This window comes from Rhea pennata, chromosome 2, assembly GCF_028389875.1.
Source record: "Rhea pennata isolate bPtePen1 chromosome 2, bPtePen1.pri, whole genome shotgun sequence".
Classification (NCBI taxonomy): Eukaryota; Metazoa; Chordata; class Aves; order Rheiformes; family Rheidae; genus Rhea; species Rhea pennata.
This window is the reverse complement of record NC_084664.1, coordinates 152272067-152293365: the sequence shown is the minus strand read 5'-3', so window position 1 is coordinate 152293365 and position 21299 is coordinate 152272067. Positions and strand designations below refer to the sequence as shown.

Below are 21299 nucleotides of genomic sequence, written 5' to 3'. Positions count from 1 at the left end.
TTATCCTTCCCCACTACCTGTCATTTAGGAAGTGTTATTTAGTGTAAAGGTGAGGGATCTAGTTTAATCTCGTCTCTTGAAAAATGGAAACAGTATTGACAGCTGTTTCAAACCCTCCTTTATTTAGCCGCTGTCTAATCCAGGCTGTCCTCATCTTTTCAAACCTCTACATCTCGCTAGTCATTTTCCATGACCCATAACATTTTCTTTGAACGTCTTCTGTTGCTCTTCAAGTTTATCTCACATGAGCTGAATATTACCTCACCATCAGGGGGGATGCACCAGCAGTAGTGTTTTCCATACTCTTTTTAAGCTTTCCTTAACACGCTGCACCTTTCCAAAATGACATGGCCCAGCAACTACATTTCAGTGCTGGCATCATTCCAGAGAAGATATTTTTAAGCCAAAATATTAAAACAATTAAGTGAATTGGCTAGGTAAAGTGCTCTCATGATGCAGAGACACATTTGATTAATTATATTCCAAACATCACTACAACAGAGAAGAGAAAAGGGAAGAGGAGCCTGATGTTCATAGTGAATTAATTCAGGTAACAATTCAGCATTTTACAGAAGGAGAGCACCAAAACTGAATTTTGCCTGAGTCTCACCAGCTACTTCTGTATTGGTAAATTCAAAGCCAAGTGGGCCTACATGGCCTTGGCTCTTCCCTGGGCCCCATGTGCTGTTGTGCACTACCACTATTATTTTGAGTGTTTTATTCATTTCAAAGTGTCTGAAGTAAATGTAAGAGGGGTGTTATTTAACTTGGTCCCTGAGGACAAGCTCTGGGGAGACGGTGACTAGCATCCTTACCTGTTACCTTCTTTCTTACCTTCAGTGTTGCTAGGCTGGGAGCCTCTTTCAGTTTCTTTTTGAATATCTTATCCTTCTTCTTTTTGTCTAGCTCCTCTTCTACATTCAATGCAATGTGGTCACAAGTCTGCTTATCTGCAGAGATTTCATGTCATCATTTAGCTTTTTAGTGACCGATGCCAATCAAATGTTTCAGATAAGAATCGGAAAGGTGAAAGAAAATGGAAAACACACCTTGAGGATTTCCTGTCTCTCCTCCTCCACTCACTCCGGTGCTGCCAAGCAGCAGGTCCTCTCTTTGCCCACCACTCCTCCCAGACAGAAAGGTGGCACTTTTACCTGTCTGTGGCTCACTCGGTCTTCATGACGAGCTTGGTGTATCAAGCCCGATGTTGTCCCATCTCATTTCTTCCCTGCTGGCTACCTCCCACAGTGCTCTGTTCCTGCCTCTCTCTGTCCTCCCAGACATGAACTAATACATCTTAGTGTCTTTCATGTTAAATTTAAGGTTTATTTAAAAGCAGATGTCACTTTCAGGCTGACTGATTTCAGATTTCCCAGTCACCAAAGCCTTTCTCTGCTCAAAGGCACCACAAAACAGAGCTTATCTCACCTTGGGAATGCCCAACACTATGAGAAATGGGAGGAAGCATCTGATGGAGCCAGATTCCAAATATTGAGGGAGGCTTCCCAGTAAAAACAGGACGAGCCCTCAGAGATGGTTTGGTTCTTGGGCTGAGGGCTGGATTTTCAGTTCACTTCACTTTTGTCTTTGAGTAGCTTATATATCTTTGACTTCAATACCAGCAAATATTTAGAATGATATATATGTATCTCAGTGCTTTCATGCATACATAATACTTACAATCATAGGTTAAACTAGTTAGCAAGAACTACTAGAAGAGAGTTTACAAGGTCTTACATTATCAGTCAAAAAAAAGTCACAACTGCCTGAATAGCATGTGGGTGGATGTCACATTATCAAGCAAAAATCTAATTGCAACTGAACCTCACACCTTTGTAAAATGTTTTCTATCCAAATATTTCCCCTGTGTGGACAAGTGAGCTCTACTCAGACACTGATCTCTGCCTTGTCTTTCAGCAGACCTGATGATCACTGAAACACTGTCAGCTACCATTTTATCAGAATGATAAAATCTGACATTTAGATTGAGCCTTCCATCCAGAGCAATCTCCACGTCTTCTTTAAAATAGAAATCATCTCAATCTCTAGTGATGTGCAGGCAGCCCTGGCACAGGAAGATGCTGCAGCTTAACTCCAAATGACATCTCTGTGCAAACAACGAGCGTTTGTTTTCTTTCTCAGTCTGCTCAAACGGTTGCATTAGTCAACACAATTTGCTAGAGCTCTGCTTCACTGTGAGGGAACCTGTCAAGCCGTGCAATATTTCATTCTTACTGTATATATATATATCTGTACACACACAAACATATATATATATACAGTCACATGTATGGGTACATATGTACACATACACACACAAACACACATATATAGACAGGTAAATTTTTTTAGGTTCTTGTGTAAAGAACCTTTTCTACTTGACCCTAAGATAGACACAAAACATAGCAGCTATCGAAGTGATGCTCTTGGACTCTTCTAGTAGAATCTGTTTCCCTGTCCTTGATCCTAGATCAGATTCAAAATGGAGAGAATCACTTTTTCTTAACCTGTTACAAATGCAACCTTCAGTTACAATAATTTCCACTTTCCATCATTTAGGATGTGAAATCTGCAAATCTTTGTGCATGAGGTTTGAATGTTAACCCAATATTGCCTGTGAAGTTTTAACGTATCCACCATCTGACCAGCTATAGAGGAAAGTCTTACTGGCATAACTCTGTTATCAGACATTTATTGTGAACTATAACATAGTATAGAAGCAAAGTATTAGTAATACAAAATTCAAATAATTCACTCACTGTTTTCAGGTTTTCCCTCATTGGAAAAAAGTCTTTTTGCCTTTCAAAAGAAAAAGATGATGGACAAACTCCTTAGTATGAATGTAATAGCAAAAAAAAAGATTTATTTAGTTGTAAATCTAGTTTTATAACATCCATGTGAGTTTTGAGCTGCTGGGTGACTTACTTTTTGCATTTTGAGCACAGAAGCATAGTATTTTGACCACCAGTCAATAACATTTTCGGCTGATTCGTCTGCAATTGTTCTTCTTTTCCTCTTTGTTGATCGTCGAGTGGATTTTTTAAAGTCCTAACAAAGAAAATATTGTTGAACTGTAGGACTGGTTAAAAATCACTTGAACCATGACATCAAGCTTGAATACATGTATACAGAGAATATTTTGACCTCCAAGACCTAATTAATATGTATAAGTTTCTCTGTCTTTTATTCCAAGACACTTCATCATGATCATCACATTATTAAAGCAATTTCTTTTTATCTTTTGCTTATAACAAAACTTTGAGCATTTGAAATATTGTTACAGGAGCAACCCACACAAAAAGCATATCTACTCAGAGAAATCATAATGATATTTTAAGCATCCTGATCCACCAACGTTAATTGGTTTCTCCCACCTTGAGATCTTTAAGTTTGCAAGTATTATAAGAACTCCCATTATTCCTCTATTGCCCTTTCGAAGTAGAAAGATTCCCAGTAGCTGCTACAATTCAACCATTTTCTCCTTATAAAAAAGCTAAAAACTCTGATCCTAAAAGTCACCTGCTAGTGCAGCAAATCATACTAGCTTCATTCTTGTTTAAGAAGATTTGCCCTTGTTAAATAGAGCGTTTCATTTAATACCCTCACCAAGAGTTTGTCAGTTTGGCTGTGGAGATAGGAGTGTAGACAGAAAAGTGGCAATGATAATTAATATGACACAAATGGTTAAATCACTGGGTTCTGTTTAGGAATCTTTTCTTACTATTCTTTGCCCTTGCACGTAAAAGTTGTTTGGTAACAGATGAAAGGTCCAGATTGTGCAGCAGCCATGCAGCTTCCTTGACCTTCCAATTATTAAGGATGCTGGAAACACCTGACCATCAATAAACCAGGGGCTAAAGGAAGAAGTGGATGCTTTATGCTGCTGCAGAAACATCTTTTGAAATGAAATTCAGACCAATTTCCTCTGCTTGTATTGTTGTCAGTGAAAGAGTGATTGTATAGGAGAAACTAGAGAAACCAAGAGCTATAGCACATGAATCTGAACACAAAAACGCATACAAGCTAGAACATATACTGTGCTGCAGCTGTCATGCTGACCAGAACTGCCTGATTTCCCTGAGCTTTCCTGTCTGCTTGTACCCACCGACTGACCCCAGTTTTATACTTTGACTGTAAGCTCTGGGATGCAGACTCTTTCTGCTCCATGTTTGCACAGCATCTAACACAGTGGGGCGCTCATGCTGCCTAAACACCACAGACATAGACGCTGCCATTCATAGTGACAGTCTTTCAATTAAGGAGATTGTTTAAGGTCAGGAAAGGCAAAAAATTCCACTATTCTGGTAGTGCTCATCTGTGGGATGAACTTCTGGCACAAAAGGAAAGGGAGACAACATCTACTAATGGAATTAGAAAGAAATTATGTAGAGTTAAAGCAGCTTTGCTAACTAGTTCTCTCAAGGGCCAGCAAGATACTGTGGTTGTTCCCAACCATACCCAGAATCTCCAGCATGTTGTTATCTGGAAAACAGTTCTATTATTGCTACGGCATCTGAGGATGTCATAGCTAATCCTGAATTTAAGATGAGAGATTACCATTTTATAGAGAAGGGTTCCAGTCTATAAGACTGCAACAGAAATAATAACATTTCTAAGTGCAAGTTAGCTGGCAACTTTAGCTATGCCCACCTTCTGTTTTCTGTCTTTCCTTGACTGAGAGCCAGAGCGTTCTGGCAGAGGAGCAGGAAGTGGTGCAGGATCTGCTTCTGGCTCTACTACTGCAGATTCATCATGCGCCACCTCAACATAGACGTGATCAGCTGAAGATGCTTCTGCTAGGGATAACTCAGCAGCCTGGGAGGACTCAGGTGAAGCTGAAACTGAAACTTTGCAAGTTAGGTAAGATTTGATCCTACACTCAACCCCAAAACAGCATGTCTTCTAAACACATGCCTAGTGTTAAACCTCTGAGCAGGCTTTTCACTGTTTTCAGGAAACTGCTTTGTCCTTTCGTTCGAGGTCAGGATTGGACATTCACCTTTGTTGGTTTCTACAATGTCTAGTCTATCATCTGATGTGTTCTGAGGACCCGGCTGGTCCTTATACAGGAACTGCTTAAGGCAGTTTATGGTGTGTGTTCCAACAAGGGTGCTCCTCCCAAATGCTCTCCAGTCGACTACACAGATACTCAGTGGTGGATGCAAGAGCTCATTTTCAGGCAGTTCCTAGAGGAGGAGGACATAGCAACATGAGAACTGAAAGAATAGAGATCATACTATAGGATACATATCATGCACAGCAATGAGGCTAATACTCATCTCTACATTCTCCTCCCCAGCTATTACTATTCTCAAAATGCAAAATGCATACCACCTAGACTGCTACTGAGTCCAGTCTCATGCTGTCATACAGAAGTATGTCATATCAGCCCTCTAGGAGAATCAGGAACATTCAGAGGGAATGAACATGGGTTGGAGGTTGTATTAATGCCCCTGCTTCAATATCCAGGAACTACTGTTGGGGTTTTGACATCCTTGTGCCTTTTAGATATACTTTTACCTCTGGGTATGATGCCAGTTAGAGTAAATCAAATGACTTCTTTTTCTCATATTGACCTTTGTCCAGTGAAACTACTAGCTCTTATAACACAAATAACATAAAAATAATTAAAATCCTAGTCTGTAGCAGCAAGGGTTACCGTGAGAAAAGGTCCAGAGCTCATAAGCCAGATATGATCCATCCACTTAAAAGCCCAGTAAGACACAAGGGAAAATTAAGAGGACTGAAAGCAAATATAGGAAATTGAGCTCTATCTTGCAAAATAGGAGAGGAGGAGGAGAAGAGAAGTACTAAAAATATCCCTGTTATCTGGCAACAAGTCCCAACCTATCAGTAAAAGCTTGATTGCAACATATTTCCTTGCCTTCTTGAGACATGATTAGGAATATCATCTTTTGTCATGTATTTCTTGCAGAGGTCTTTTAAAGCATATTTGAATCATTAGCTTTTTACATAAGAACTGATGTTCCTTAATATTTAATCAAGACACAGAGGAAATGACTTGACAGGAAAGAATGGAAATCAATAATTAACACTTTGCCTACCCAGAAAATGGACAAGGAAGGAGCAGCATGTTGTACGCACCACTTCAAACCAGTCTGCAAGGACACTGAAATTGGGATTTTTCTTGTAGCTCTGGATGACAGAGGATTTCACCCCTTTCCCTGCACATTCGATGAGAACCTGGGGGCGATCTACAGAGAGGAGCTGGACTTTCTTCAGTTCTCGGACACCCCAGAACAGAACCTGTCTCAGGCAAAGAGAAATGATTAGAAGCACAGAGGGACCCCCAAGTACGCATGATGCCTGTGCTGTGAACCTGTCGCCTCAGATCCCTTCAGGAATGCAGGATTGGCAGGAAAAAAACACACTGAATCTGGTATCAATAATCATCAGGATTATGGTGGAAATTAAAGTAGTTAATAACATCAGCCTGTTGGCAAGGAAGTTGTTGTCATCAGCAAGCAATAATAACCACATATGCAAAAGTTTTCTTTTCAGCAGGTCAAAGGAACCATCAATCTGAACAGCAAAGCCTCAGTGGTATAAGCAGCAGGGCTCTTGAAGTTATTGATCTGCACATGAGCAGAGATGGTCAACAACATTCAGTTAGCTGTCAGGTCTGCAATCGATGGGGGAGGTCTCCAAGCAGTTTTCTTTCAAAGGACCATTCTCCTGGTTGTGCAGGAGGAGATTGGTTCTGTAAACTAGGGACATGTAAGAAAAACAGGGCTTTACATGGGGTATGTTGGAGGGTCTTGAAGGAGAGGATTGGGGTCATAAAGAATGGACAATTGTGGTTGGAGTTTTCTGGAAAGTGGTAAAATTAAAGGTTAATGAGTGAAGCTATGAGTCTCATGAATCTGAAAAGAAGATTGGAACTGAAAGCGAGTGTGAGGGGCTCTGTGACTGACTTGCACACTAGGAGGACACAAGACTGATGCGAGTGGGATGCAGCAAGTCACACAAGGTCCCCAAAGTCCCCTTGGTGGCAGAGGGCCTTGGAGCAGCACAGGGGCCTATGAGGTCGTGCTCTTCTGCCAGGGATTCCTGGCTGAAAAAGGAGCACACTCCCAGAGTTACAGTGGCTCCGTGGCAATTTCTGTTGGTATGGAATATTCTTCATAGTATCTTGACAAAAACAGTCGTGTTATCTTTACCCTGTTGTATCATTTACTTGCTGGAAACTCTCCAGAACCCATACTTCACTGTATAAACAAGCATTTCAATTATAAACCTGTTCTCATGGCAATTAAAATATCCCACTCTGGATGCAATTTACCTGATTTTAATGTGCCTGAGATATCGCACTGAGGAATGGAGTTGTCCTGGGCTCCCTCCACAATCAAGGGACACAGAGAAGCACTTTCAAAGCCTAGTTTAACCTATTAAAACCTGAACCACCCTGGGAGGGTAGCTGCTCTGCTCAGCTGTCCAAACGAGATGCCTGCAGCGAGAGTGTTTCTAGGCTGGGTGCCGCAGAAATAGACAGGATGCAATTCAGAGCAGTGTCAAATGGGCAACGTTCAAGCAGCAAAAAGCTATTGCAGGGGCAGCAGGAAGCCATCAGCATAATATATACAGAAACATCTATGTTTTAGGATTTAAGTTGTCCCTTTAGCATCAGTGCAGTAGCTCATGGCCTCATTTACCTCACAGGCTTGAGTGTAAAAGAGATACCGCTAAAAAACCCTCTTTCCTGCATACAGAGAGCGGTAGTTAGCTAAAGGATGCAGCAGAGCTAACTCTCCTTTCCACAGCTCTATTGTTTGATCTTTGAAGGCAAAGCAGGAACAGCTTCTGAGCTCCTGCACAGCTGTTTCTCGGGAAGTGCCATCAGGTTGCACAAGCAGAGTCTGATTTGGCACAGTAGAGTGGGCAAATAGGCCGCTCATGCGAAGGCTGCAGGATTAGTGACAGGGAGTGGCAAGGTTGGGCAGAATCCAGGTATTGTCCCAACCGATGAAAAGGTGCCACTTTTCCCTGCTTTTTAACATAATGGGACAGCAGGCTCAAATGGTAGCTACTGAGAAGAACAGACAGAAGATGCAAACACTCATAGACAGGCAGGAGACATCGTTGACTGAAAACTGGGACCCGGAAAAGCTTGGGAGCTGGCTGACGACAAACTTCACTGCCAGTGAGGTCAGTTGCCAGGGGATGGTCTCAGCTGCCCACAAACATTTCCCATGGCCCCACAGTGGGTGGAAGAGGAGAGGCAAGACCAGCAGGCATGCGCTACGGCATCAGCTGTCACTCCCCTGCCAGCAGTGACTGTCATCTAGCCTCGACTGTTTGCAGGAAGAAGCACTGCATTGCATGCTCTGCACTGGGGAATCAATCTGATCTGACCTTATCCCATGTACCTTGCAAGCGATATGCTATTTTTGTATTATGAGTTTCCCACTGATTATAATTTAAACATCATCATCACTATGTAATTAGAGCTTTACAGTTCAGTAAGGGAATGTAAGGATCTGAGATTCTGAAACAGTCAGAAGTATTCCAACTCACCTCCACTCTATATTTGCTTAAAACAGGCCGGATGCTAGCTGGAACTGGGTAGATCTGGCTAACATCAGGTGGATCCAATGGGGGAAGACTGTCTGGGTCTGACTCAGGAATCTGAAAAAATCAAGAGTCAAGGCTCAGGCTGCTTTGTGGAAGAATAAAACAATATCAGAAATATCTGTCAATGGTACTTTAAACATCAATTTAATGCAGTTTTTCAAGACACATTGCAGAGCAGACAGGTTATGCTGTGAGAATAATGTGACCTGGATTGCTATTTGTCCTGCTGTGATGCTAAAACACTTGGCAGGAAGTGTGTTCAATAGACTGAGTTAAAGCACCTTTCCAAAAGAAGATTCTTTTTTCCTAGCAGGACATAGTCTGCCCTACAGACATGCATGTGCTGACAAAGCATGGTAATTCTATTTAATAAAAAAACTGAGTAAAAGGTGACGAGAAGACTTATAGGAAAATTCTAGATCCAATTCTAGCTACAAAAAGTCTTGTAAGTTTAGTACAGATGAGCAGAACCACACATTTGCTAGATGGACAGAATGCCTTTTCAGCCATGTTACACTTTAGAACCGAAGTCCTGCTTTCTTCTGAAGATATTATTTTAGCTATTTAACTATATGTGCTACCATTTGCACCTAGCACAGATCAGGAGACCTCCCAACCTGGAAAACACACTGTCATAGTATCTGAGAACATACCAGTTCCCTTTCCACTGTTAAGACTGGACCCTCTATTTGTAACAGCAATAATCTTGCTGCAGGGGTGCTAACGTTCTTCATGTGCGATTGCACACAAGCTGTTCCACATTCAGGAGGGTATTCAGCTGCACACGATGGCCCTGCCTTAGGTGAATGGAGGGGCACATATGCCACTGTGGGTCTGGGGCTTGAGGATCTCACACTGCTCGGTGCTTCTTGCCTACTCCAAGCTCTTCTCCCCGCTTGAGCTGCCTGCTGTGGGAAAGCTCTCTGGCTTCATTTCCCAATCCCTTGCTAATTTTCAACAGCATATTGCTGACTCCTACTGATGGAGCAGCTAATTCTGGACACCATTTCTAAGTGCATTAGGTACAAGAAAGTGATTAGGAGTAGTCAGCATGGATTCACAAAGGGGAAATCATTATTTAACCAACCTGATAGCCTTCTGCAATGTGATGACTGTCTGGGTATATGAGGGAAGAGCAGTGAATGTTGTCTACCTTGATGACTTTTTACACTGTCTCTCATAACATCCTCATAGGCAAGCTGATGAAGTGCAGGGTATATGAGCAGTGAAGTGGCTTGAGAACTGGATGAAAGGCAGAGCTCAGAGGATTGTAGTCAGTAGTGCAAAGCCTAGTTGGAGGCCAGTAACTAATGGTGTCCCCCAGGGATCAATGCTGAGTACAGTCCTGCTCAATTTATTTATCAGTGACCTAGATGAAGGGACAGAGAGCACTCAGTGCGTCTTTGCTGATGACAAAGAATTGGGAGAAGTAGCTGATACACCATATGATTTTGCTGCCACTCAAGGGACCTCAACAGGCTGCAGAAATAGGCAGAGAGGAACTTCATGAAGTTCAATAAAGAGAAGTGCAAAGTCCTGCACCAAGGGAGGAATAACCCCAGGCACCAGTACAGGGTGGGGGCTGACCTGCTGGAAAGCAGCTCTGCCGAGAAGGACCTGGGAGTCCTGGTGGACAACAAGTTGACTATGAGCCAGCAATGTGCCATTGTGGATAATGGCCAATGGTCTCCTGGGGTGCATTAGGAAGAGCATTGCCAATAGGTCAAGGGGGGTGATCCTCCCCCTCTACTCTATCCAAGTGAGGCCACATCTGTAGTGCTGTCTCCAGTGTTGCACTCCCCAGTATAAGAGAGATATGGCACTACTGGAGCCAGTCCAGCAAAGTGCCATTAAGATGATGAAGGGACTGGAGCATCTCTCCTACGAGGAAAGGCTGAGAGAGCTAGACATGTTTAGCCTGGAGGGCAGAAGATTCATGGGGATCTTATCAATGTGTACAAGTATCTGAAGGGAGATTTTAAAGAGGATGGGGCCAGACTTCTCAGAGGCACCCAGCGATAGGATGAAACACAGGCGGTTCTATCTAAACTTATGGAGAAGTGTTGTTTACTGCGAGAGTCACAGACCACTGGAACAGGCTGCCCAGAGAGGGCAGAGAGAGCTCCTGCTCCATCCTGTTCAAAAGTCATCTGGACAGGGTCCTGTGCAATGTGCCATAGATGACCCTGCTTGAGCAGGAGTGTTGGACTAGAGGATCTCCAGAGGTTCCTTCCAACTTCAACCATCCTGTGATTCTGTGATCTCTTTAGCCCATGTAAGGCAGATCTGAAGCCTAGCCTAGTCTAGCAGATCTCTATAAAGAACAGTGAAACCCATGATGTGATGATACTCCTACCAGAGACTCAGGCTGTGATAGTACATAAAAGCAGGAGCACTGCTTTAACAGGTGAGCTGACAGCCTGCAGGTGTAACTCTGGCTTCCTTGTGAAATATGGTATGGAAAGACTACTGAATACATACAGAAAAACATAGCAAAGGAGATGGAAGCAAAATATCTTCAGATGAATTTAAAGTAAAATGGATGAGCCATGCCGGGATGTGGACCAAACATCTTTGAAAAAGTCTGGATTCTGGGAAAAAAAGAAGCACAACTTTTGGAATGCTTCATAGTTATTAAGCTAAATTGTTGCTGTTGAAAGGTAAAGCATCTGAGATACAGCTCTAAAGAGACATTTAAAGTTGAAGTCTTCTGCTTCTTTTAACTGGGCCATCTGTCTGTTATATACAGCTATATACTGCTGTGTGGGATTTTAATTAGTATAAAGAAAAAAGGATATGTTCTTTAGTACCTTGTAGGTGATGGAGATTTGTGGAAAACACATTTCTTAGCGCCTAGGATTTCTTAGCACTTGCAGCATGTGCTAGTAATAACATAATCAACAGCCATAATTCACATGCACTTGCTTACTGCTTTTTATCTGTAAGAATTCAAAACAATTCATTTAATAGATCTCACAGAATTCAAGATCAGAGAAAACCTTTCTCTGACCAGGTCAGTGGCTCCCAGCACATTTCCTTAAGGGCCATCACGGAGCAGTAGGGCCTTGAGGAAGGTCTAGTATGTGCTATAGAATATGTATAGCACTTGGGATATGCAATGACTATCTCAAAACTGCATGTGGGGCCAGGGAAGATATAATCAACTGAGGTCTTTTTGAACCTGAAGTTTGGTAGACGTGTCAGGGTGGCAGTAGAGTACCTACCATTTTCCCAAAGATGATTTGGAGACCATCTTTAAGGAGCTAGTCTTTAGCCATTAAATTTCACTCAGAAATTCTGACACTGAGCCCAAAGTCATTGCCCCATTTTCTTTTAATTTGTGGAACCATACAAAATTATAAATTAAAAATAAACCTTTTTAGAAATTTCACATGTAGAAATTTCTGTATAGTGTAGATGAACTTAACTTTCTTAATCACCTTCCTAAAACCCCTTTAGAAGTACAGGTATCTACAGATCTCAGGTTGAATATCATCAACATCTTCGATAATAAAAGTATCTCCACTAACATCTTAGCACGAGCTCATTATCCAGTTGTTAGTAGGATCATGTATATGGCCCTGCTCACAGTTAGCTCTTGCCTTTGAGCTCTGGTAATGAAGCATTTCAATCTATTTCAAGCTTTACCTATTTCAAGCTTTACCTTACATCTGGTGCATATTTCTAATCAAAAATAAATGTGCTTCTAAGGAAAATGATTAGAATAGATCTAGTTTTGTTGTACCAGTGTGTCTGGTTTCTATGAATAAACAGAAACACACAACTTTGGGAACCCTACCTGTCTGTCTAGAAATCCATCTGTCTGGCTTTAATTTTATTAACTCCTTTTAAATTCTGCATTAATAGACATTGATACTCAGAAATTTATCCCATAACAGATTAACTTATCCTTTGAAAAAAAAAGAATAAAGGGATAAGAGTCAAAGACCATCTGAGCTAGATCTCATGGCAGATGTTGTATCTTAATTCCCCCTCAGGGTTCTCAATTTCATTGCATTATCTGACTTAGATGATGCTGACAGGCGATCAAGAAAACTATGCTCATCTACATGATAAAGTGACTTACGCACATTTAATTCCTAAACAGGTACATTTATCATATCTTTTTTAAAACTAGAAAACAAATGGCTATCTATTTCTTTTCTTACAGCCTGGGACTGTAAGGGACTGTTAAGAGAGGAAGGCTGGAGAAATCTCATGTCTGAGGACAAAACAGCCACATAAAGGAGTACTTTTTAAACTACTGGAACAGCCCCTGGAACAGCCCCCTGAACTCCAGGACTGCGAACCCTGTCCATTGACATCCAAATGGTCATGCAAGACTGATATCAAATCTAGATTCCCTGGATTTTCGGTAAATCTTGATCCCCTCTGAGCAAAAATCAAGGTGTCTAGTATCCATTAATTGGTCTTGTCTTAGTCTATTATTCTTATAAATGACAGATGGCTTTGTTATATACAGCAATTTAACTTCTAGCACTGACCCAACATTCTAGCATTATTTCGATAAAGAAGGGTGCAGCTCTTACACACTGCTTCTTTAACTGGACCAAACAGTATCTGCAGATCACAACTGTCAAGTGCATAAAGAGTTATGGCAGAAGCAGTTAAGGGGTTAAAAGAAGAGGAGAATGAATTAGAGATTAGAGATTTTCATTTCCATCCTCACACAGATTGTCCTCAGGAATCCCCCGATACTGGAAGGAGTGACTGGCACAACAGCTCCGAGTGCTTGGAAACTTTGCAGACGTTTTAATGCGCCTTTTCCTGAAGATCCCTTTACGTCTATGTTGCTATTAGCTGTTGTGAGAGGTGCTCTAGAGTGCTGTCACTGAGAAGAATGATACAGAGCATGAGAATGAAGACTGCAAGGTCTGTGCTTGCAGTTATTTTCAACTGTCTACTGCAGACTTAGGGATATATTTGGATGTATTCCACAAGTCATTCTGCTTCCTTTGTCTCATAAGACAGCATAACAAAACAGGAAGTTTTCTTTGTTCACTAGAAAGGTGGATTTCAATAATACAGAAGGGGAAATAATGGCTAAGATAATAGACTATCTCTAGGTATAGGCCTCTAAGGGGATAGGCTCCGCACGGTGTCATATTTCCAACTTTCATCAAGTACATAGTTAGTCCGTGGTGCTAAAAAGCCCATTTTGCCTCAGGAATATCTTGCAAATGGTATCATAGAGCTGCATATTTTTCTCATTTCAGATTTCAGAGTAAACTTATGCAGGTTTCCAGTAGAAAGAAGTTTCTTATAACTGACAACCCTGCAAATTCCATGTATTCATCCGCCAAGCTAGCCCCAGAGGCACGCGGAATTTGCCTTGCAGTTGGCAAACGGTGTGACATTTCTCTAAATATGTTAGGTGTAACTGAAAATCCAGTATCCCTAATCCAATTCTTATTATCCACTGCTCCCTTTTGTGAAGAGAGAAATCAGTAGTACGAGAGTTTTGAGGTTGCTGAAACCGGCGCTATGCATTACAGCACAGAGCAAGTCGTTGCAGTAGCAGTGGGGTTTTCACAGCTGCCCGAAGGGCCAGAGTCCCACATAAGGTGTAGTCACTGGAAGGACAACAGGCAAGTGGAGAGAAAACGGAGGACAGAGCGTGCAGAGGGTTGGCAGGGCTATGTTATGGGCAGTGATCCGCGCTGCCCCAGCACAATGGGAAGAGCGACACTCAGAGAGTGCAATGGCAAAACGATGCTGCTCCGGTTGCAGTTCTGACCAATCCGGGAAGGTGGTGTGCTCAATACCACGGCTAGTTTTAGGAGCCCATTAGGTAAGAGTCCTAACAGAGAGAGCTAACAGTCCAGAAAATCTAGTTTACCTCCAGAAGCTCAAATGTAGCAAGAAGGTCTCCTCCAGAAAGGTTTCCGCAGTACACTGGGTGGTAAGAAAGTTTAGGTGGTTCATACTTCTGATTAGCCAGTCTCACCACAGGGGCAGCCACTGTAGACCCAATATATTCTGCTTTACCCTAAATAAAGGAGAATACACGTCAAGTGTCTCTGAATTTAACAGCTCTCTCAGGAGCCAAGATGATGCAGAGTTTAGTATTTGTGATAGAAAACCTTCTCTTGAGGTAAATGGCAACATTAGAGGCAATGGCAGTTATGAAAATGGAGCAGCTGAGTCCATTCTATCTTTTCAGGCATCCAAAGCTTCTGAGTGCTACAATAAACCGATGAGATTGTGTCAGAGCTTGCATGGCCAGAAATAAATCAAGGTCTCCCCAGACATAGATACAATATTTACAGCTGTAAATAGGAAGGGAGGAAGACACTTCTAATTTCTTTAAGCCAGTCTTTAGATGGAAGATTCACTCGGGAAAAACAAGGCCACAGCTTTGCAAGGATATTAAGCGAGTCTCGGGGCTATACACAGCTGCAAACTGTTGTAACATTGAGCTCCATTCAGGAAGGTCATCCAGATTATCTGATAGCTTTTTTTAATGCCTACTCAGTGATACAACTTTGTCTTTATGCTGTTGCTAAGACATAACAGCTCATGATTTTTATTAAGAAGGATTTCAAGTTTACCAGTGCATCGTCATCATACAGCTCTATGACAATCTCTGGGGGAAACTGAGAGATTTCTTCTGCGTCACCATAAAGCACAATGTTGTTGAAGAGCAGCATCTGGTTCCAGGTGGGGGATAACGTCTGAGGAATAATCTAATGAAAAACAGGAAATGTTTAATATGCTATAAATTGGTTGCCTGGAAGGGGTTCAGCAGGACATGCTGACACACTGGTGACATCCTTTCCCATGGCCTGAACAACTCTGAGCCACTGCATTTTTCAGCAGCTATTCCCACCCAAAAGAATATGATCAATTTGCCTTGACGCCTGTATCTCCTGTTCCTCCTGAAGTTTTTTTTTTTTTTTTTTTTTTTTTCCTGTTCCCTGTTTGCCTCTCATGGACTCATCACAAACATTTCACTATGTGACCTCCGCTCTTTGTGTGGACAAGATCTCAGAATTAAATTAGAGGAAAGCTGTTGGTTTAGGAAAATGGGGTCAGGTCCAATGCCCAGTAGAGCCCAGTGCAGTGCTAAATAATGTTTTCTGTTTTGTTTTTTTCTTCAATATAATAACACATATACTTTCATAAAATCAAGATATTTTTATAAATCATTCATAATAAGTCACTAGTTTTTCATTTGTTATACTTTAACTTAAAAGGATGCTTAGGGAATTTAATCACAGGTAATGTTTTAACTGGCTTGGCAGGAAATATATTTAATAAAGATAACATTTAAAAGGGAAGAAATATGTGAACTGCAAAATGACTCATAACCTGCTATCATTTTTTTCAATAGAAATAAGGCTTTTGACTGCAGTTTATTGTCACTTGGCTGACAATCTTCTAAAAACACGCAAGTTACCTCCTGCAATATTTTATTCAGGCAGTGAATAAACTTTACACTTCTGTGCCTATAAAATGCTGCTTTCCTGGACAACATTCTACTTTCCTGAATCTGGTGCATCTAAACACTAACTTCATTGGATTTATTCACCCCCTTATATTAGAAGTTAGAATCACATTGGAAGAAAAGCATCAGTTCATCCTCTGAAGACAAAAGCAGCACAATCAGGCACCTACAGCTTCCAGCAGAGGAAGTTTTTGCTTCTCCCTCCCCTAATACGTCCAGCAGAACTTTCTGCCAGACAGAAGGTGTCAGAGATCATTTTAGAAGGACAATGAGGACAGCCCAGAAAATACGGCTGGGCTATGTTCTAGGTCAGCTCTTTCTATCTTGTACGTGATCAGCAAATTCAAGGTACCACAGAGCTAATAGATGTCTTTTCACACTCTGTAAGTCTGGCCTCTGATGATGAGCTCCTTAGCACGTAGCAGACATTGCCGTGCATTCAATAGGAGTATTCAAGAATAAAAACCTGCTAATTAAATTTAGACAGTCTTCTGTGGAGGTTTTTTTGGGGGTGAGGGTTTGGATGAGAACTTTTGTATTTACTTTTTTTCCCAAGGGAGACCATATTTGGCCCACCACATTTGTTCATGGTCTAATCTTCAGAGCTCCAAACTCCATTTGATACTCTAGGATAGTTGTAGGGGGCTCAGGACCTCAGAAAAGCAGTCCTCCTGCTGAGAAGAACTAGCTTCCTGTTCGGGGCTGTATTTCAACTCCTCTTGCAGGAGCTGTGTGGAAGTTCCTCCATTGTCTCTAGAGGCTCCATTGAATGCCCACACACTGACCATTCACCCCCTAGAAATGCCTGAGAGTGAGGTGAGACCACTCCCTATGGCCATACTTCTGCAGCATTTAAGGGATGTAGGTCTCACACATTACTACACCTTCAGCTCATTTCAACTTTGCCAGCCTGAAACCATCCTTGCGCACTGCTGACTTCCATTGCCAAGACCAACACTGACTTCCTGTTTTGCCTACAGAAGCCATGTAAAGCTCTTCTTCTTCCTTTCCTCTATCACCGCACATATAGACAACAGTAAAAGAGAACCATGGGGATCACCTCACACCAAGCAATGACAATGGCTTAAAACTCAAAATAAAGAGGTAGAGAGAAAGGCAATTCACTTGCTGCAGAGACCTGATAGACTCAGGGAGCCTGACATCTAAAGGAGCTGAGATAAACAATACTACTGCACCTCATATTAGAGCAGCTGGCTATACTTACACATTTGCCTTCATCACAGTGGACTGTCAGGAGTTGTTCTTTACCAGCAGGCATCTAACTTTTCTTGCTGGGTATCATCTCCTTGCAAAACCAAGATTTTTCCTTTTCACAGCTTGACTGAGAAAACTGTTTTCATTTACTGAAAGGGACTTTGCAACTTACCTTTGTGGTCTGGCAGTGTGATGTAAAGGTAACTTTCGCAAAGGGGTCGGAAAGGCCAGTGCTGTCAGCAGCAATGAGCCCCCTCGCCTGATACATGTGGGCTCTCAGCTGGAAGAGGTGTGGGGCTATGTCATTACAATGAAAACAGTAATGTTAGCTTCATGGAAATGATACAGCACATACATAGGAGGGGAAGCTCAACCACCCGCTGTCCAACCAGGGGCCTGACAAGGGGAATTGTTGCTAGCACCTCTTCTCTAATGAAACACTTGATATACTCAGAAAAAGACTCCTGTGTTCACTCAAAATCAGTGCCTGAGAGAAGTCTTTACTGCAAGATTGTTAATTGCCAGTTTATATTTCCCTTTACTTGTTTATCTACTAGATATTCAACATGGTAGCTCCATCAGGAGGCCGGAGGGATGTTTCCTCTTGGTGAGAAAACAGAACCATGGAACAGGGAACAGAAAATATAGGATAACAATTCATTTCTCTCTTTGTCAGTGGTAGGACTGAGGACTCAGCAATGAAACTAGTCTTTTGTGATCATAAGATGCTAAACAATGATCATTTTAAAACAGTTACTTTAAGCAAAAGTGTTACAGCCCTTGAAATTAGAGGTATTTAGGCCATGTGTTTCTTATGACCCTGCCTACATTGCTACTGTACAGAAGAAACAGTGTCTTACTTTCATACTTCAGGCAGGCAGGTGGATGCACCATGTGGTGCCCTGGGCTGGTGTTGGATGGTGTTTCTGTCTGATATCCTACAGGCAAGTTCTCCATGATGCTCTGAGCATATCTGGCAGGTCCAAGCCACAGGTAGGTGTCTACTTTTGCTTGCACATTCCAGCCTGGTGGGCGTTTGCCTGGTAACTGAGGAAAAATACCCATCACCAGCAAGCTCAAGATAGAGGTATGACTGAATGCTGAGTCCTGCCAAGACAAAGTAGGAGCATTCATGGAGCTGATAAACTGATAAATGACACGTCTCCACAGTGGTTGGCCCTGAGACCCATTTAGCACAAGGAACCTCTGTGATTCTTGTGGAGGTAATGACTCATTGACTCAGTTAAAACCTGCATAAATGGCACAGTGGCTAATATGCACAGGTTTGTGCAAACTAGTTAACAGCTGCAAGCACGGCAATGCTATTTACTATCTTACTTTCCTCAGACTTTGGTCCACTTTATGCTTCATGTAGTTTTGCTGGTATCTGACAGCTGGTCCTGTGCACTACTAAAAAATATTAATTCATAGGGCAGGTCAAAAAATATATTCCAGTATAAAATATTACCAGTATTGACAAAAAATAGCAATAATATTTCTTTCTTCTCCCTTCTAAATTCATCCAGGTCTGCTTAACTCACTGTTGGTAATTCTTGATATTGATGTGACTGGAAAATGAATTATAGTTTTTTTTTGGTTATGCAGGCAAAGAGTACCATGCTTAACAAATATCTATGACAATTTTGAAGAGGTTAGGTATTTCTACCTGCTCTTTAGCACTATATGAAGTTACTATTGCCTACTATGTTCAGGCTTTTCCTTCTGGTCATAGTAACAATTCCACTGCATAATATTCCACTGCTGGGGCTGCAGGTCATGTTGCCTTTGTAGGAGTATGATGTCCACTAAAACTTTCCTTCCAAATAAGTAATATTATGCAATATTGTGGACAGGTACTACAAGCTTCTAGACACATATCAAGTAGCAGGCATAAACTGCTATAGTACATTTGAACATCCACGTTTCTTTGCTATTTGAGCTGAGTACATGCTTAGCTTTTACCAGGCTCCTCCTGGGCTTCATGTGCTGCTTTCTGATGTCTTTGTCAGGAAAGAGGCTGAGCTTTTTCTATTTGTTTATGTATATATATCTAGAGACAAACCACAGATCTTGCTATAACAAGCAGCAAGGGAATGAATCACTGAGACACTAAGAGCCTTTGCGTGATACCATGGTTAAAAGAGGATGAGCATAAACGGAAGAAGTAAGCAATAATAAATGACAGATATAAGCACACATACATTTTTAGTACACTACAAAGGCTAATATGTGCAATAAAATCCCTAGCTGAAATAATGAATACTAACTTTTCCCACAGTTACCTATGTTCAGAGGAAGTCCCAGACTTACTTTCAGGAAATGGGTTTTAATCTTCCCACAGTCCTTGCCTCTTTGCTCTTTTGCTGGGGAATAGAGTATGGTTTTCGCCGGGACTCTTGCATACGCGACTCTTTTGTTGTTGCTGAGCATCCAGACGAACACGTCGGGCACTGTATTCTGTGGCTATTAAATGATGAGGAATATTGAACTAGCAAAACAGATTTTTTCTGCAAGCCACCACCATCACTTTTTGTGAAAACACTAGCTACCTAAAGAGCCGATTCCTTCGCCTCTCCCACGGAGCAGCACATGTGCGCTCTGAACAGCAGAGGCTGTGAGTTCACGAGCTGCAGTCCAACCTCCATTCCTAAGCAGAGCCAAAGGTAAGTGCTTTGTGTGGGTACTTAAGGAGTATTTGCTCTGCAGAACAAAATTTCAAGGGGAATTAAAAATAAAAAAATAAAAATCTGCATGTGATCCTGGTTCAGGAAGTCCCTTAGCCACAGGAAGCTGGAAGTACCTGATGGGGAAGTATCACCAGCTTCATTTATATCAGCAAAGCAAAAAGGAACCAGGGACAAACTCAGGTGCTGGCACACAATCACCTATTCTGCTTGGCTTTGCCTTGCTCCAAATTTCCCCAAGCAAAGCCTGAGTGTGGTCCAAAGCAAAGAACAGGCTGAGGGCTGTTCCCAGGAGGCTCTGTGAATGAGGTCACTCTTGGGAAGGAAAAGAGTTTGGCCGCAGGATGCAAACCATGCCACTTGCTCTCTAAGCCAGGGAATAGCCATCGCCTTGTCTAGTTTACCAGCACAGACACAGCCCTTAGATTTGCCTGCAGACCACTCTCACGGAGTGAACACTTGACTAGTTGGATTTTGATCTGACCAAATATGTTCTTACATTTTTCCAAGGCTTAGTAATATATCTATATAGTGTCTGCACAGTGAAGGATAGTGCAGAGACTCCTGAGCTCAGACCAGCCCCAATCAGTGTGTCCATACAAGCAGAGACATGAATTCAGATCAGAAAGCTGGCTGTCTCCAAACTACCAGAGTAGACATGGGATGGCTTTTTTAAAAAAAACAAACAAACAGCAAGACACGTAAAAGCCCTGGCTATACAGCCTAGCCTGCTGTTTCCTACCAGTACATTAAGAGCTCCATGAACTGCAAAACAGGATTGGGGCCAGATATCCAAAGATAACTCTTTGGATAACTAGGTCAGGACTTATTATTCACACGAGATTATGAAAACAAAAGTCTAGTCCTGTATTTTAAACTTATTTGATTAATCTGTGTGATTTACCTCATCAACTAAGAATCGAATTTTATCTATAAAGATCTGAGTCTCACGCATCATTTCCTCCAGTGACACCTTCTTTTTCTGCTCCTGAACTATTTCCTTGGCATCACTGGACATTGCTTCCTGCAATGGGAAAGACAACACATATTTCAAACGCATTATCATGTAGTTTGAACTATATACAGAAGGAGAAAAGAGTTTTATATTCAAGCTAAAAAAGAGAGAGATTTGGTTCAAGGTAATGATTATCTTCTTTGTCACAACAGAAAGGAATTAACTGTTGGGAGCTGAAGCCCCCCCCAGTTTCTTTCTGTCTGTACACATATTGGATTTATGTAAATCCCAAGAGATCTGTGATTGCTACCTAGAATGACAGGACCTCAGACCAGGGAGAAGGCACCACTGAATGCTGTGCTGCAAACAGAAAACAAAGCTAATA

At 41.8% G+C, this 21299-nt stretch overlaps 1 protein-coding gene across 1 annotated transcript in view; it reads right to left on the bottom strand.

Annotated features, from left to right (window-relative positions):
• FER1L6 (fer-1 like family member 6) overlaps positions 1 to 21299 on the bottom strand; it is a 79354-nt gene that overhangs the window by 19189 nt on the left and 38866 nt on the right. Inside the window, exons 17-29 of the mRNA XM_062568564.1 lie at positions 20864 to 20983; positions 19586 to 19738; positions 18136 to 18322; positions 17448 to 17572; positions 15165 to 15299; positions 14453 to 14602; positions 8536 to 8646; positions 6106 to 6267; positions 5000 to 5186; positions 4651 to 4835; positions 2926 to 3048; positions 2760 to 2799; positions 835 to 950 (exon numbers count right to left, since the gene is read on the bottom strand). Of these exons, the coding sequence (XP_062424548.1) occupies positions 835 to 950; positions 2760 to 2799; positions 2926 to 3048; positions 4651 to 4835; positions 5000 to 5186; positions 6106 to 6267; positions 8536 to 8646; positions 14453 to 14602; positions 15165 to 15299; positions 17448 to 17572; positions 18136 to 18322; positions 19586 to 19738; positions 20864 to 20983 (1794 nt within the window). The remainder of the gene's footprint in view (positions 1 to 834; positions 951 to 2759; positions 2800 to 2925; positions 3049 to 4650; positions 4836 to 4999; positions 5187 to 6105; positions 6268 to 8535; positions 8647 to 14452; positions 14603 to 15164; positions 15300 to 17447; positions 17573 to 18135; positions 18323 to 19585; positions 19739 to 20863; positions 20984 to 21299) is intronic.